Source organism: Lagopus muta, chromosome 6 (genome assembly GCF_023343835.1).
Source record: "Lagopus muta isolate bLagMut1 chromosome 6, bLagMut1 primary, whole genome shotgun sequence".
NCBI classification, from domain to species: domain Eukaryota; kingdom Metazoa; phylum Chordata; class Aves; order Galliformes; family Phasianidae; genus Lagopus; species Lagopus muta.
Window position 1 is genome coordinate 11,904,565 of NC_064438.1, and position 18,468 is coordinate 11,923,032.

Here is an 18,468-nt window from a genome sequence, read left to right on the forward strand (position 1 = left end):
ACATGCCATCATCCACCATCTCTACCTTTATTCATATGGAATAAATATATTTTCCAACTGTGCTCTGTTCAAGTGGAACAAAGGAAAAAAAAACCCCACAGTCTACTTTTTCAATTCTTTCCCAAACTTTTCTACTTTTTCTGGGAAGTGTGATATGATGCATAGTAGTATGCAAAATACTTCATACATAGTAGTATACGAAACCTCCCCCTCGTGCCAAAATATCTCTTGAAGTCACAGACTCCACTGCACTTCAATATGTTTAGCTAACACAGTATAACTTCAAAAGACCACCAAAGTGGAGGAGGAAAAAATAAACAAAAAGCAATCTACGACTGCTGAATTAGAGAATATTTTGCAGAGGCACATGATGACTGGAGTCCACAGCGGGTGGAACTGCTGCCCCACCTGCTGGACACTCAAAATCATACAATCAGAATCTTATAACTATAGAATAGCCTGGGCTGGAGGGAATCTTAAAGATCATCCAATTCCAACACCCTGCAATGGGCAGGCTGCCACCCACCAGTCCAAGCTGCCCAGGGCCTTATCCAGCCTGGCCTGTTCTTTCATGAACAGAGTGGTCAACACTGGACTACCTAGGAATTGTCAGACAGGGCAATGACCCACATGCAATTCTCAGCACTCCTGGAGCTTAACTTTTTTTCATTTAAGCCAGTAAGATTTTCAGAAAGAAGGGAGTTAACTCTGCACTGAAGGCTTCTGAACATACAATCTGTGACAAAAATCAGAGCATCTGAGAAAGAAAAGCACACCGCATCTGCAATGTAGTGTCACACCTCTTATTGCTCTATTTATGTGAGAGACACTTCTCTTAACTGTCTTGTTGCGAATGTTCAAAGCCACATCCATTCACTCATTCTTAACTAACAGCTATTGCCTTTCCTCTGAAAATCCACTGTGAAACTCTAAGACAGTTCCCTGCCCCAAAAACTAAGAGAGAACGTAATCTAGATCTGTTTCACTGCCCTCCACACTTCAGAAAATCCATTGTAAGAAAAGCATTTTTAAGACCAGGCTTCTCATTGGCAACGGTTGTACTGCCAAGAAAAAAACAAGCTGTGAGTAAACTCAGACTCTTGTGGCTTTGTGCACAGAGACTTAACATTCTCTACAAATCATTAAGACTTTCAAGTATATTTAGGATTCTACTGCTCAAGCTAGGAAACAATAAGAGAGTGAGTGACCCTAATTTTCAAAGGAAGACTGGCTGAGTCCTCAGTAATAAAACACCTACAGAGCCTCATCCCTTCCTACCTTTGGCCTCTCTGGATTACACACTTTAAAAAATACCAAAAGTTTGTGTAAAATAATTTACCACAAATATGTACTATTGTCTTCAGTTGTTCCATCTGCTCAGTTCACCTTACACACTTATGCTGGTGGTTTTTATTGTTTATTGCTTTTAAATATTTTTAAGAACAGTTCAAAATCTGTCCTTTATTCCCCGCTTCTAAGCCAAGAAACTACAACAGCCCATGGAGCCTTGGCCTACATAAAAACAAAAAGACAAACTTAAGAAAAGTAAATTGTTCTTAAGGAAATAGCCAAATTCAATGCGATCAATTGCAGTGATGTGACACACAAAGGAATCTACTTTTGAGGAAAAAGCATTATTCTGAAGTAAGCTAGCCGTATCTGTTAGCATTACATCATTGTCCTAACAGACACAAAATTATAAATGTAGCCAAGAGAGTTTTTTCTTTTCTCCTCCCATAGAGTAATGACTTTTTCCCACGTAGATATTTTCACCACTCATTTTCACTATGTTGCCATTCCATTTCTGAAGCTTGCTATGCTTAACTCGTTCTAAAAACAGTTCCATTATTGTCAGTGAAAACTGATGATGCCTTAGAACAATGCCAGTCTAGGCTGAAACTACAGGAGACATCATAGGAATGTAACACATCACTTCTTGTTACAACATTTGAATTGCTTTTTCTGGGGGGAAAAAAAAAAAAAAAAAAAAAAAAAAAAAAGCGTCCACATAGTTAATTCATACCTGTTTTTCATATATCTTTCTTACTTTTCTACCAGTATTATTCCATACCAAATGTCTCATTTGGAAGCAGTAAAGAAAAGTTTGCACAATTGAGCAGAGTAGAACACTAACTCTTATGTCACTGTATATTACTATTTCTCTACAAAGAGACATCAAACTTTCAAAACTCAAGCTGCAAACCTTTTTCCCAAGTGAAACACCCTTTATTTTCAACTTTTAACATGAGAAATACAATATTTAGTGCTTCCAGGAAATTGAATGGCTTTTACACAATAACACCATTGTTTCAAACTTCTCATTTGGTATACTACTTCTACTTTCATCATTCATATCAACCTAATCTCTTTGTATTCAACAGAATCCTCACAGATATTTATATCTGAGAAAGAAGAGAAAAAAAATAGTTCTTCATGAAAGGACTAAGCACTTGCCTTTTTTGAGAAAATGTAGCTTAAAAAAAAAAAAAAAAGGTCAAATGCCTTAGAAAAAAAAATCCAGATTATTCTGCCATTTTCACATAGCTTGGAAACTACTTCAAGGAGAAAAATTTGCAAAATTAACTAGCTTTTTTTTTTTTTTTTTTTTAAAGCACAATAATGGACTGATGTTATAAAGAAGATCATTATATCTTTCTCAGACGGCATTTTCTGGTTAGAAAATGTGTAGAGATTTAGTCAAATAAAACAAGTGGATGAAATTTCAGTAGCAGTTGGCTTTACTGCGAGACAGCAATTTAGAACAATGGGCTGCCTGTCAACTCCTGCCAGTCAGATGGCTTTAGAAAGTGCCCAGTGCCACCTATTATGAAGGCACCTGAAGGTGATCTTTAACAGCCTGTATCAGGGAACGGAAATCAAGCAGTTACTTTAGCTGTGATGCACCAGCTGTTAATATATATAATCTAACCCTAACAAATTCATAGTCTGAAGGATATTCTGTGCTTGTTGTCCCTGTTACGTCTGCTAAACTCTAGCTAAGCTTCTAAGTTGCAGTACAACTTGTAAGAGCAGCCCAAAGGTCCTCCTGTGCAATCCCATTCACCATCACTATCATGTCCAAACATTAGTCTGAAACAAATGAGAATCAGATCTGCAAGATAGCATTAAGATGAATGTACTACCAAAACAGCTGAAGACAGCGGCCATTAAATCCTTTACTGCTCAGCACCACTAATGACTTCAAGCATTCTCCAGGAGATACTTTTTTTAAAAAAAAAGCAATATAAATGACTAGTCTAATTTTTTTTTTTTTTCCCAGCAATGAAGGAAGGATGCAGCTGGAATCTCACAACCAAACTTGCTACAATCCTGGAACATCAGTGCATCGGTGTCACTTTCTGGATGACCCACAGGTACCTCCCGTGCTTAGGAACAGGCTACTGACATTACAGCCTATGTTAACTGTGTCTGATATACCACCCTCTCAATGATAAACTCAGAATTTTTGAGTATGTGTTCCCTGAATTTGAGGTTTTGTTCCAAAAGGGAACTTCTAAGAGTGTCCAGGAAGCTGGTCATGTTCAGAGAACACTGCCAAAAGACAGGACTAATTCAATGTTGATTCTGAATTGGTGAATGGTATACATAGCTGTAAATGCACAAAAGAGCACGTGTATATAAGGAAACGTGTACAGACGTGTGTATAAAGAAACAAGAACAACATGCACATTTTAGAAAGCTCTCAATATAATATGCAAACATGGAACTTGTACAGTCAGCAAATGTACAATGCAGCTAGGATGGTACTTTACAGGTGTCATAGTTGGAAAGATTATCATGGTGGGAAAGAGATAATCAAGGAAGAAATGCTCACTCATATCTAAGGATATAGGCTCACAGTGGAAAACTCTACAAAGAAGGGATCTCCAGAAAGAGATGCTTCCCCTGTGGCAATCAGCCCTTAAATGGGGGTCTAGGAGAGGTGCAGCCAGGCTCCACCCCTTCCAGTCAACAGGTGAATTGCCTTCACCTGTGCTCCCAGGGCTGACCCAGTCCTTGCCTCAGGTGATCAGTCAGTGGTTCAGGCTGTGACTCAACAGTTCCCATATAGAACTCTAACCGTAACAGCCATATCATTAAGGGTTAAAATGAAGCATACCTACAAAATGTAACTTAATTAAACACTATATCGAATCATGATGATTAACACATTTTGAACTAGTATTAAATAGAAACCTTGAATGTCAACACTTTCAACAACTATTCACACTCCACAAATTGAAATTAGCCAGACTTATCAACTGTTCTACACGGAAACAGACCTTCAAATACTCCTTATCAGCTACAGAAAGATTTATGTAGACAACTGCCACAGCAACTGCTCATTTCTCTCTTCACTGTGTATGAAGAAGGAATGACACACTAAAAAGAAACCAACAACAACAAAAAAGAAATACAAAAAAAAAAAAAAAAAAAAAAAACACCAACAAAACACCACAAAGCAAAACAAACAAACAAAAAAACCCCATAGAACTACACAACCTCAAATGCACAAGTCGGAGAAGTACTGAATTAGGAAAAAGAAGTGTTCCTATACTTTTTTTTTTTTTTTGCCAGCACTATTACAGTTCAGATGCCTAGAGTTTAATCATTGGAAAAGCAACTCTATACAGTATGAAATATACTTGTAATGGCTAAATAGGGAATGTTTCTTTTCTGTATTTTCACTGGGAAAAATGCCACCGCCACAGTACAATTTATGTAATGAGGTGTTTATTTGAACTGCGTGTATAAATTATATCAGCGCAACATGGAAATAGCATTCTTAATATTTATGTACTCTGTCCTACATTTAATGAGAATTTGGCAAAATTAGAACAATCTTCTCTGTCTGCTTACATTTAATTATTGCAAGTAACAAAGTATAAACTCCAGAAAAACCTTTTATCGTCCAAAATGATCGCAGCCCTAAGATGAAGAAGGTTTTATCATCTACAATTAAATAAAACTGATGAAGAGAACAATTTGAATAACTGCATTCACCAGTGGCATTTGCTATGCCATCAACGTACATATCTTACATATTTTGTTAGAAGAGACAAAAATCACCTAGCAACCTAGCTTTTTCTAAACATGACAGAACACTTCTTAATGCCTGTTTCTCTAATGTCACAGAAAAGCTTTTTACAGCACAGTATCAACAGATATAATTGTCTTACCTGCAGTCCAACATTGTCTGCTTGTCCTCCTTTAACTAACTGGGAAATAAAGAGGCCACAGCTAAATTCCGCTCCTCCTCGCACACTTATTCCCAGTCCTTCAGGGTGCAAACGATCCAATCTCACTTCCTTCAGTTTTCTGAAACGGGAAGATACCTAACTGCCCAGCTGCATAACGTTTCCTAGTAACAGCATTTCATATGAAAGCTGTGTATTATTTTCCTCTTAGAGCATTCAGATACGAAAAAAGAACAAGTTGACTAAAACTTCTATGGATGTCTATTTATTAAAACCACAAAGTAGTTCCCATAAGAAAAATCACTGCAATCACTGAAGCTGTCAGTGCTCCTAGGGTGTTAGAGCAATAAGATTTTTTGTTTTTATTAAATGCAGGAAAAATGAGAAAAGTTTATTTCAAAAGAGAAGCATTGTTTTTGGACTCCCACACCCTACTTTTACTAGATTAAGCTACTTTGCAAAAAGTTTCAGGTAGTTCAAGTTTTTCTACAAAACACAGCAAAGTTTAAAAGCGCCTATGTGCCCAACTCTGCATAGATAAACTCCAAGTAAAATACCTGCTGTCTTAAAACTCAGTCAATATTTCTTGTTTGTATTTATCTGGAGTTAGCTACACTGTTCTGCATTTCTCTTACCTTGATCTTTTGGGCGTAAGCTGATCGTATTCCACCTGGTGTTTTAATGGAATAAGTGGGCGGATAGCATCAAACAGAGGCAGCCTGCTTGGTTCATTAATTACGAGTTTTAGGTCACCCACAAGCACTGGAAGGTTCATAGATCTACAAAAACACAGCGAGAAAAGAGGCAGGGGTCATCAACACAAAGCACTATTAAATAACTTGCTGTTGATGTGGCTTCAATATTGGTGTGTCCTTGCAACTAAGAAAGTTATTTATATAAGTCTTCATTTAACCAAAACAAAATAACCTCTGGAAAAGTAAACTTTCTATAAGCAAACAGAAAGAATACCTCCTTCAAAATGACTGACATCTCTTATCTACTGTCTTTATCTTTTAAGGTCACATACATAACTTCTATAGATGACAGCTGTAATTAAACAAAGCTCCTAAAAGAAAACTTAAACAACATCCACTTAAACTTAGTCTATAGTAGTACCAGCTGTTCCCTTTCTTATAGTTTACATTTCCTGGCATAAAATATTTTCCAGGCATTTGCACTGAAAATACAAACCAGGAATGTATATTACACAGCTTTCATTTTGAAGTGCTTTTCACAAAGAAGAAATGTAAAAATGTGTTTTGTCCAACAGTGATTGTGTATAATTTTTCCTTGGAATACTCCATAAAGGGTCTTTTAAAAATTGGTACTTCATCAATATATGTTCATAGAGATACTGAAATTCTGCTTAAGCTATTGCAATTTTGGAAACTGAGGAACAGTTATACTATACATGTTGTTAGTTCTATAACTGGAAGAAGATTTTAAATAATTAAGAGATACTGATTCAACCTGCTTTCCTAACAACAGGCTTTATGAAAGGAGAAGCAATTAGGCAGACCTGAGTGAAACTGAATCAGATATGCAGCTGAATACACCAAAAGCTATAGCTCCATACAAACATCTGATCGAAACGTCTGCATTTCACTCAGCTTAGATGCTATTAAGGTATGAATGGAAACGATGTCTATCAGAGCCACTCGTCTATGATGAGTGGAAAATACTTTCTAATCCTCTTTGAGAAACAATGGATGAGATGCTGATCTCATTTGCAGTGAAACAGGTCCAAAGAAACTGTGGTTTAAATCAGTTCAGCAAAAGAACTAGTGACCAGCCTATCACCTTACAGTTTCTTTCCATTATATCATAATAACTCAGAGTTAAACAAGCCAGACTCCCACCCTAAGTTTTCAGCTTTTGGGTAAAGCAGTTGAAAGTAAGTCTTATCCTAAGTAGTAAGCAAAAATGTTTACTCAACAAAAACCTCTGCTATAAAGAAATAAGCATCACTGGGAAATAATTTGATAAACATTCTCTTCCTGTCTCTGAAGAACTGTTCTATCATCCAGATGCTTCACTCCCACAGTCCACCCCTAATCAACCAAATTCATTTCCAAAACAGTCAAGTCATTACGTCAAAATAACTTTATGAGCGACAAAGAAATGCCCCTTTAATGTCTGCAGGCTACATTGTAGAAGCATAATATTTCATTAAAAAGCACAAAAAAATACTACTTCTGCTGTAACTTCCTGAAAGAGCACTTAGTCTTGACTCCCAAAACATTCTCAGTATTCTACACAAACATATATAAAGCTACTTACTGGTGGTACATCCGCAGCACATCATAAAGGTAATCCTTCTCCGCTTCATTGTCAATTAGCAGATTAACCTGAAAATCCAAGGACGTTACTGTAGATCTGATTAAATAGCCACAAACGTCAAATGTACAAATCTTCAACAAATTCTTATGTCACAGATCAAAGACTTTAGCAGGGAATGGATTTTTATTTTTTCTAAATAAAAAAAATATATAAATAAGAAGTTTTTCTAACAAAGTATCCTTCAAAAAATGAAATTGACAAGACTTCTTTTAATTTATTATTGCAGCACTTGGACAAAATAGTAAATATTGAAGTCCTCTTGGCCGTGCAATACCTCTAAAATAACAGAATATCAGTCTTACCTGATAATCGCTGTACTGTTGAATAAATGTTTTCAGAAACCTTTTTGGCCATTCGTTAATATAGCACATGCTGTCACAGATAAAAACATTCCTCTGAGATAATTACAATCTATGTTCTGTGGTTCCAATCCACTGATTTTAGGCAGTACCTCATTTGTAACATTACGTAAACAGCTGCACTACCTTTCCTCTCAGCTACAGCTCTTAACTGGTGGAACTTGCCAGTTATTCTTTCCTCCCCCTGTAATAGTACGTTTAGTTAAACCAGTGTCACATTACAGTGCCTGTTCTCAAATGCTTACAGGAAAATAAAGATATATATAGATATAAATATATCAACAACAACAAACTAGAATTCTTATATGAGGAATTCAACTTACACTCTGTGATGCTGGTGAGACCTTCCAGTAAGAGGTCACAGTGCAGCAGCTTCACATTTAGACAAGCTCAATATTTAAGAAAAGAATTTACATTTGACCTAAAGGCTAATATTACTGTGAGGTGTAGACTGAGGACCAATTTGCATAGCTAAACAAAGGCCCTTGCTTTCTAAGTTTGCAATGCTTTATATTATATTCTAAACTAAATACATGCCTCACATTCCCTTTGTCCCTTTTAGCCATTTACCTAGGGCCATCAATAGCTTCTATCAGCTGACTCCAGCTTCATAAATCTGTTAAAGATCATGCCTCCACATTTAAGAAAAGAGGAAATCAACGGTGACATAACTTGGACAAGTGAAATATTCTAGTATCTCTTTATTTTTCAATAAAAGTTAATTTTGAAGGCATGGGATAGGTGATTCCACAGCTTTCAAGCCAAGAAGTGTCCATTCTACTTGTTTTTCTTATATGAAACTCCTATAAAACATCTGTTGATTTGTGCTCCAGGACCATAGCTTCTGGTTCAACTCCACTGTCCCTCTTGGAAATTAACAGACATTAAAAGATTCTAAGAGTTCACCCAATGTATTTCTGCATTGGAGAGACAATAGACAAAGTTTATTTTCACACATGAAAAGTTACTTTGCATGATGAGCGTAGAGCATCTCATACTCAGTGTTACACATGTATACATGCATGGACAAGGTAAACTTGTCTACAAAGACACCAACCATGGCCAAGACATGTCTGTACCTACTAACCTTGTCAAAGATACACTTCTAATCTTTCTTCAGTGCAACAAATTTTTGCTGCCTCTAACTTCTCCATGTTTTTTTATTGTGTTCTGTGAAAGCAGTGCTATCACAAGACTCACAGCATACTAGCAGGCTTTATAAAAAACAAAGAAGCATTCAACAGACATTTATCTGAAAAGAGGTAACACCTGACATTAAAACAGAAAGTGCAACTGATGTAAACTCTCTTAACTGTAAGAGCAGACCAACTTGAAGAAAGTAGTTACGACAAAGTTCTCTCACTAGCTGAAGAAATGTTTTGCTGTTGGCAATTACAAAACACAGAGCTGGCTGCTGCTGACTAATCATGTCTACTAATTTCTTTTACTATCTGTAAAATTGTTGCGAGCTTTGCCTTCAAGCATGCTTTTCATCAGAAAACTGATATAGAGAAAGATTCTGTAGGTAAAAGTGAATATTTAGAAATGGATTTACTGATTCAGTTTCCGGAATGAGCTTCAATATATGGCACCATTTAACTTGAAACGCAAGACTGCAAAGCGAACTGTGTAACATCTGCTGCCCTTTTAAAACACTGTGGAATCAACTTAAAAGTAAATCAGTTCTCAGGAGCCTTAATAAAGTGAAAATACATTTTTACTGTTTAAAATCAGCACTTTTTGGTGTGAAACAGGTTCGTACTACAGTGATGGGGCTGTTGCAGCAGCAGCGTGTCAGTCAGCTTTTGCAGAACAATATCAAGTTCCATGTGAGTTTTGAGGCCTTGGAAAGCTAATAAGGAAAACTGAAAAGCAGGCCAATAGGTTTACATATATAACTTGTATTAGTGCTTCATCAGTGGGGAGAATTAATTGAAATTACCGAGGAGAAAAAATGAAAGAGACAAATATCTGAGTGGTACATAACTGGTCATTTTCCTCGTTTTGACAAAGGAAAAAAAGCAGTCAAGACATCGAAATCCCCACAGAGGCCACTTCAGCATGGTTATACAAACCAACTTAAAGAAGTGTTCCAGTATCGTCTTACTCAGAGGAAGAGCTTTCACTTAGGCATGAACCCTACGTACTTGCACCAACACATGCTGACAATAAGCCTTTCTCACTCGATCAGGGTGGGACTGGGGTAGTTTATGAATAATTGCAGCAGCAGTTAAAGGGAAGAGGTGGAAGAGGGTTTAAAGTTCAGAATGGCAGCCGTCCGCCTAGCAACCTGAGCCCTTACAGATACCTTGCACAACCCTCTGCTGGGTTACACAGTAATAGATATCAAAACTGAAAGTACTTGCTGCACAGCTGCAGCCATCATTATTCAGTATCCAGGTTCTCAAAGTCTTTGGAATTAATTTCGTTGTTTTTTTGTTTTGGTTTGGTTTGTTTTTTTTTTTTTTTTACAGCCCCTCTACTTCATTCTAACATTTCCTTGTTAACAACTTCATTACCAGATGATATTTCTACAAAACACTTCTTCTCTTTTCAGGAGCTGTCTCAAAGAAACTCCTCATCCTAGGAAAGCAAACAAACAAAGCCAGCACTCACTGTTACAAAAAACAAAATCCTAAATATGTAAATCACTTTTCTCCTCGTTTCCTTTTGTGGTTATTCCACTCATGCGCTTTCGATCTCTGCCAAAGGCTTATTTGATGGTACATGATACAAGATGTGCCAGGCAGAGGGAGCCGCTCCATGCATCAAGTGCCTTTGCACATGGCTGCACACACACAATTGCACTCCCAAGCATTAAGGAGGAACTGAACAAACAGAAGCTGCCTGCAGAACCGTGGGCTTGGACTTCAACACCTGCACCTTTGCCTTCCGCAAACCAGACTGGGCGCTACACTTTCGATATGATTTTATTAAAATAACACAACACCCACTGCATCAACGCTCATGCTTCGAAGAATGGTTTTTGCTGGTGGTGGTTTTGTTTGTTTGCTTACTTGTTCGCGGTTTGATTGTTTGTTTTTCTCCTCCCTCCCACTTTCAGGGACCCTCTCACAGCAGGCTCACCCTGCCACTCCTGTCACCCGACCCACGGGCGGCGCACAGCCCAGAGCCGTGCCGCAGCGCGGCGCTTCGCTTCGTTTCCCCCATCCCGAGGTGAGCAGCCGTGCCCCGAGCTTTCCCTACCTTGTGCCGGAACTCGCGGGCGACCCGGCGCTCCATGCTGCGCTGCTACGCGGGGTGCGAACGCTGCGCGGAGCGGCTGCGCCTTCGTGGCCGCGCCCCGGCGGGGTGGGAGGTGCGCCCGCCGCCGCCTCCAGCAGCCCCGGCTGTCGGTACCGGCCGCTGTAAGCGGGTACCTGAGTGCGAACCGACGGGACGGCTGCTTAAGGGCAAATCGAAAGAAAGAAAACAGGAGATAAGAGAAAAAAAAGTCACCCCTTTCTGCAGGCTGTTCCCTCAGCTCGCACCGACCTGTTGGCTGCGGGATGAATTTACAGCCTGCTCTCACGCAGCAGGAGCTGACGCCCAGCCTTCTCCCTGGTTCTGGTAGCCAGGTGTGCCTCTAGCTCCGCTTTATACACAAACTGCAAGATATAAAATGTATAGCATGCTAACACCCGAAACAGATGGAAGGCGAATTTGTTTCAGTGAATTATTCTACTGAAATATATGTAATACATATTTAGGTGAACTGTGTGATTGTGTTGTACCGTAGTTGGGTGTTCAAGTCTGACTTCATTGCCAACAGGTTTTCGTATGAAAGTAAACACCACTGCTTACATCGGTAGCATGAAGTGCCTACAATGAGTGACTGGATAGGAATCAAGCTCAAAGCACCTGAAAGGGAAGCTCTTTCACACTAATCTCTTGTAGGTCATTTTGTCCTGGGCTCCTGCTCCTCCTACCTTCCCTGATCTAGTACCTGATAATAAAGACTTCTACAATGAAGGCTAGCAGAAGTGCAGGGGAGCAGCTGCCCCATGTCCTTGAGCCTCACAGCAGAATGAGTTTTACCTCCCTAGCTCCATAGGGAATGTTACTTAAGCACTGGAAGCTTCCCTGACTGTGGGAACCTGTCGAGATGTATAGAAAGGCATGATAAAAATAATAAAAAAATCCAAGCAGCCAAATACAAACCATATAACAAATATATTATTTGTGTTAAGTGACACCAGCTCCCTTGGAAATTGCTCCTGCCCCTTTTTGCTGTGTAGGCACATTTCAGTGGTAGGTCCACTGCCTGCTTTGCACATAGGTGTCAGGAACAAGAAGGAGGAATGCACTGCCAACCTGTGTACAAACACAGAGAGCTTTCAGAAAACAAACTTCTCTTAGTAGCACAACAAATAGACAAATCACTTGTCTTCTGCCTACGGTAAGCTGCAATACCACACTGTGCTGAAAAGCTGTTCTAACCGAGCATTTTACACATTGTGAAATAATTTCATCCCTGCATAAGTAAAATAAAATTGTTTTGTATTTGCCAACAGTAGGAAGGAGATGCACAACTTTAAAGGACATTCCTTACTTTGTACGCGTCCTTCAGTTTTACATTGAACTCTATGTCAGTGATGTCTGTCAATCACTACGAGAGGACTTCACAGAAATGGATCTTTTGTCAGCTGAAGATTATGTGTATTTGAAAGAAATTGACTTTTTAACCCTAATTTTCAGCTGATGAAAGAATAATTTCTGTAAAATCCCTGCTCCAAAACAGCGAGCTTAATAATGAGATAGTTCTGAGATTTGTGAGGTAGTTCTGAATCATTCATTACTTCAAATAGGCCAGATTAAAAGATGGTATAATTTTGACTGCTTATTAGTTTTGGTAATGAAATCTTTCATGTTGGGAAATCAAATTATGCCTAAATCAGCTTTAAGCTCATTCCAGTTATTATTTTTACATGTGGCATTAAGGAAAGATGAATAAAATGGTCAAGCCCATTTGCAAAGCAAAGAAATGCATTAAAATGTTTGTTGTGCAAACATTTTTTTGCAATGTTTTTTGCACTTTTGTTGCACAAACATACTTTTGATGAACTCTCTCCACTTCCATTAACATGGTCAGGAACAGAGAAAGCACACCAAAGCCAAGTGTGTGGTGTGCCCAGAGGAGAAGGGCTCTGCGCCGTGGGCAGAAAACAACTGCAAAACTCTGTTTGAGGTTATTTAGAAAAGGATCTTTTCTGTCTCCTCTTTTCATCTCTCATACACATTCTTCCTCTAACTTTTACAGGAGAGAACAGAATCCTCGGTGAAAACATCACTGGTTTTCCATCATTTCATTAGAAATGAAACACTTGTTGCAGCAAGAAATACAATCCTCAGGGACAAATTACAAAGGCAGAAAAGAGACCTTTTTAATGACTTTCTGTTAACAGACTTCCCAAAGCAGGCAGAAAAGGCCCCTTTTCATTCGAGGCAGTTTCTCACCCGGTGTGGGCAGCTTCTAAAGCTGCTGTTATAGGATATGTGCACCTGCAAAATGACTGGGGGAAAGGCAGCAGCAGATGGGAGAGGGAAAAGCACAGAAAAAAAAATAATAATTAAAAAAAGGCAACAGAGAGAGGAAGAGAGAAAAGGGGTGAAAAAAAGAGGGTAGGGAAGGTAGAAAGAGCAGAAGAGAAAAGAAAAAAAGCTCTAAATTCAAGACTGAGTGTGCAGCTGTGAGAAGCTGCAGAAATAATCACTACACATCAGCTGCACGCTGCATTCTGCACCAGCACGACTGTTGTTGTTAACAGAGTTCTGTCAGTCGCTCCAGCAAGCAGCCTCGAGCCTTCAGCTCACGAGGCACTGACAACCCCTGTGCCAGCAGCCGGTGCCGGGAGCCGTGCATAGCCAGCAGCAGTAGGGCAAGACCCAGCAACACAGGCGTTATAGCATAGAGCTCAGATACACAACCCCATCGCTGCGCAGGAAATGCGGGCAGCCGAGGCGCTGCGCGTGCCCCTCACCTGCAGCAGATGCAGGGCTGCGCGATGAGGGGTGGTGACTGGGGTGGGGGCTCAGGGAAGGGCTGGGGCGGAGGGCGGGAGGCCACTTATACCCCTCCGGCTGCTGCGCCTGGGAGGGCGGAGTGAGCTTAAGTAGCGGTCGGTGTGAGGGGCTGTTGCTTCTCAGAACATCACTGCCTGTCCGCATGGAGGCTAGGCTGTTCCTTGGGGCGCTGCTGTGCGCCGGGCTGCCGCCGGGTGAGCTCCTAACTTGGGTTAGCATGGCACGACAAAGTGGTCTGACCGCCGTTAACCTGGTGCTTTTGCTTTGCAGCTTGGTCTCCGCGCGGTGCTAGTGCGAAGACTCCCGTTGGTGACGACTTCCCCATCCACAGGTAAGAGCAGCCGGGGTGGAGCGGGGTTCCTGCGAGATGGGCTGCCCGAGCCGATCAAACCCTGCCGTGTTCTGCCCGCAGCCCAAGCAACGCCGCGGGACCTTGGAGAGAGGACAGCCTCGGTGCGGCCATGCAGGTAGGGAGAGCGGGAGAGAGTGGGGGGTCTGCGCTCATCCCTTTGGACCATGGTGTGATGCCCCACGAAGGGTGAATGGGGCAGCGGTGGGTCCTTCGTGGCACGAGGTGATGCCTCGTCCTGCGTGTCTGGTGGAGGTATGAGGTGGGGCTGCTATGGGGTCACAGCTTTAGGCACTGGTAACACCAGGTGCTTGGGGACTGAGGCTCCCCCCAGGGGGTCATTGTACAGAAATAAGCTTCATTTCCTTCTGTGGTGGCTTCCGGGGCTTTTAACACTTCTTCTGTAAGAAATATTTGCAGGAGAAATAGGAAAAAAATACATACGTTTCTTTTCTTAATCAAGAATATGAGGTAGAACAAACCATTTTTACATGTTCTCCCTTTTAATAAGCTGTCTTAAAAGAAAGAGGTACAGCAATGCTAAGGTTGTTCTTACACTCTCTGTGGGGTTTATGTTCACAGAGACGTAGCTCTTAATGTCAGTTTTCAGTTAGATGTGTCAATAGATATCTAGGGCATGGAAAGCACTTGCTGTTTTACAAATGCTTTATAGAAACCTTCACAGGACTGAGAAAACCAAATAAACATGATAAACATGATTGTATCCTTAGCTAAAACCCCATAGATGCTGCTGTTGGTGTTCCTGGTGGGATTTGGGCATGTTTATTGTTATTTCTATCGCTTTGTGCACAATAAGAGGTAGATAATGTTATCCTATTTTACTGAGTGACATGTTTATTATTGAATTTACTTTGATGAAAACTGTACTTTACTTCAGTGGCATAGTAGTTACTTATATAACCATTGTAATGATGCAGCTGCAGTTCTTCAATCTTCAAAATTCCATGGTGGAATAGATGAAGGCTTGAAATAGGAATGCCTGTAGTGTTTGTTTTACTGTAGTAAATAAGCTATATAAATGAAAGTAAATGCATTTATAATAAGGGAGAAACTTATGATGACAAGTTTTAGGCTTATGAGGATAGAAATGTGCACATTGACTTGAGAAACATGTTAGTTACCTTGGATGCAGGCTATGCTAGAACAAAGGTAGGTTATTGTGAAGATAAGGGATGTGTTTTTAACATAGTCATGCTAATTATTCTAAGCTGTAGCTAATTGTTATTCTGTGAATTACATGATAGTCTAGAGGCAGTTAAGAGTTGATGGGGAGGGTAAGAGTATGGGATAGGGTATGCAAGAAAGTATGTAGGTATGAGTTTTGGGTATTTTAGTTAACAGGCTGAAAATCTATTTGCTCTCTTTGTGCCTATTTTGCCTATCCTGTGCCTACTAATAGTAGTTTACTGGAGACATTGGAGTGATGATACATTTTAATATGCAGTAATGGTTTTTTGATAAATTTTTAGTAAATTAAATATGAAGAGTGAGGTTTATAAAATTGGTAAATTCGTGGAGAGATTGGGAAGAGTTTTTGCCACTCTTGGCTTTAGCAGCTTAAATAGCTTTCTTCTTCCTTAAAGGAGTCTGGAATGACAGTTCATAATGCTTCAGCTGCTACAGTATCGTTGCCTCAGAACAGAAGACTTCACAGTATGAAATGTGGATCATCCAGTAAGTTGAACTTTTTTTTCATGGAAATAACTTCATTTGTCCCTGATATTCTGCACAATTTAATTATTGCTATGAAGGGTTAATAATAATAATTAATATATAAGTTGGTGCTACAAAATTATCCTGAGAAATTTATTACTGCTGTGATTGTAATGCAGAATTTAGTTCACTGTGTTTCTTGCTAAGTGAATTTTTTTAATGGCACAAATGAATTTTATGTTCTGCTTCAGAGAAAGTGACTGAAAGGGTTAAGAGTCATGGTCCTACTTGAATAGAACTATTGCAGAAAGATCATGAGATCAATCACTTCGCAGTAGGCCTAGTACTAAAGCAAAGAAGAAATCTAGAGTGGAGAATGAAAGTGTTTCAAGCTAACTCATCATGTCTGAGCTTTTAAAAGAGGATGTAGTTATGGCAAATAATTGTTTCATTGCCCTCTGTAGATGCTATAGAATGAACCTCCTAGAATCATAGAAAGGTTTTGGTTGGCAGGGAGCTGTAGGACCATCTATCCAAATCCCTGCTACAGGCCACTCAGCATGGTCTTGAATGCCTCCAGGGAGGGGTCAGTTCAACTTCTCTGGGCAACCTGTTCCAGCATCTCATCACCCTCACAGTAAAGAATTTCTTCCTAATATCTAGTCTAAATCTATTCTCTTCCAGTTTAAAGTTATTTCCCCTTGTGCTGTTGTTGCTAATTGCCCTTATAAAAAGTCCCTCCACAGTTTTCCTGTAGGCCTCCTACAGGTACTGGTAGGACTGTTTTATTTCTCTATAATGCATTTCTACTGGTCAAACATTTCATAAAAGCTTTCTATTTTTGTTGTCCTTGCTTTAGCAGTGTAAAGTTGTTGGAGACATGCTTTAAAAAAAAATCACTATCTATACTTGCAGGTGGAATATTTTTCTCCTCTTTGTAGCAAGTTCAATATCTAGACTCAGAAGTGTCCTTCTAAAATCCCAGTGAACCCCCTGTGGGAAATAGAATCCACTGTTGCCTGTTTGTGATAGGCACATATGAAAAACAAAACAAAGCAAAAGAAAACCCTATTTTCTGAAAGAGTTTAGATAAAATTTTCTAAACACTTGAAGTTTTTTTTCAGCCCTCTCTATCTGGAGGGAGATGCAAGTTGCTGTTGTTCTGTCCATGGGTTTCGCTTTGCGCCAATCTGAGGATATATAAAATACTCAAACCTTTTTATTATTATTTTTTAAGCCAGAAAAGGAAGCTGTCAACTTCTTTCTCCTAGTTTAGCGCTGTCTCTCTAGATGTGTTGGAGATGTTTTTCAAAACTGACTATTACAGACATATTTCACACTGACTGTTGCAGTCGTTCATTGTTACAGTAGTATTTTTCTTCCTACAAATGTCTGCATAGATAAAACCAAACATGTTTGATATGAACTCTTTATGTGATGTGTGCAGTAAGTGTCTTCACTATTGTGTTCTATTACTCAAGTATGTGCAGTTTAGGAAGCAATATAGTGTCTTAAGTCAATGGAACAACAACAGCAAAAGGTATAGGTAAGTATCAAGAGGTGAATTGTTGGCTTAGTTTCTTGTCACTGGGGAATATAGGTTTTGGTTTTAGATATTAATCACAATAATTGATTGCAGTTAATCACAAATCACAATTGACAGCAGTTAACTGTCCATAGCTCTTTAAGCTACAGCTACCTTCTGCACATCTGTTTTTAATTCTATGCCATGAACTAAGAAACTCAACCGAACAAAACACACACAGGCATGTGCACACACACCTCAAAATGTACAAACAAAACCAACCAAACAAAAACAACTGGTCAGCATGTTAAGAACTTGAAGTGACAAAACTAATTATCTCTGAAAGTAACTTCCAAACTATTGCTGAAAATTCCTAACAAGTTAAATACTTCAAACACTTCTGTGTTGAAATGCTGAAGGAGGCCACGTTGGAGATTTATGTAGATTCTGCTAGATGCTTACAGTGTATGTGTCGTGATGGTGGATAGCAGAAAATCTGCAGTTAACTGGAAAGCTGTGAGTGAAGTGTTAAAAAATAACATCTCATTCATCTCAGGAAAAAGTTTTGCATCCTGAAGTAATGAGGTCTTTGTCCTCATTTAAAGGTTGCATTGCAGCCCGCTAAAGACTGTTTCAGTAGACTTGTGCCATTACTAACAGATTCTTTGAAAGACTATTATTATGCTGAAGGTTAAAAGATAATGCAAATAATAGTAGTTGTGTTAGTTCTCCCATAGTTAAAGTGATATCTGAAAGCACTCTTGGGAAAGTATGCAGTGGAAATTATGCTCTTAATAAAAGCAAACTTTTGAGGATATAAACAGTTAATATTCTATATATTATATTGTATATAGTCTAATATTCTAAGCATTCTTCCTACTCTTATGAAATGAAAGTAGCCTGGTTGATGCTTCTTGCAAAGTCTGATTTCAAAATGCCATGGTTTTCTTTCATTTTACTTTTCCATTTCAGAATAAAATTTGCTGCTTTTGAAGTAAA

The 18,468-nt window shown here is 39.3% G+C and overlaps 2 protein-coding genes across 6 annotated transcripts in view; one reads left to right on the top strand and one right to left on the bottom strand.

Annotated features, from left to right (window-relative positions):
- The window catches only part of LOC125694768 (harmonin-like), a 44,824-nt gene extending 33,588 nt beyond the window's left edge, over positions 1–11,236 (bottom strand). For both annotated transcript variants that reach the window (XM_048948428.1, XM_048948427.1), the window contains exons 1-4: positions 11,105–11,236; positions 7,479–7,546; positions 5,834–5,977; positions 5,181–5,319 (exon numbers count right to left, since the gene is read on the bottom strand). In XM_048948428.1, the coding sequence (XP_048804385.1) occupies positions 5,181–5,319; positions 5,834–5,977; positions 7,479–7,546; positions 11,105–11,140 (387 nt within the window). In that variant the 5' untranslated portion in view covers positions 11,141–11,236. The remainder of the gene's footprint in view (positions 1–5,180; positions 5,320–5,833; positions 5,978–7,478; positions 7,547–11,104) is intronic.
- Positions 11,237–14,011: 2,775 nt separating this feature from the next.
- The window catches only part of OTOG (otogelin), a 93,314-nt gene continuing 88,857 nt past the window's right edge, over positions 14,012–18,468 (top strand). For all 4 annotated transcript variants that reach the window (XM_048948410.1, XM_048948415.1, XM_048948411.1 and 1 more), the window contains exons 1-4: positions 14,012–14,115; positions 14,192–14,252; positions 14,334–14,388; positions 15,875–15,965. In XM_048948410.1, the coding sequence (XP_048804367.1) occupies positions 14,064–14,115; positions 14,192–14,252; positions 14,334–14,388; positions 15,875–15,965 (259 nt within the window). In that variant the 5' untranslated portion in view covers positions 14,012–14,063. The remainder of the gene's footprint in view (positions 14,116–14,191; positions 14,253–14,333; positions 14,389–15,874; positions 15,966–18,468) is intronic.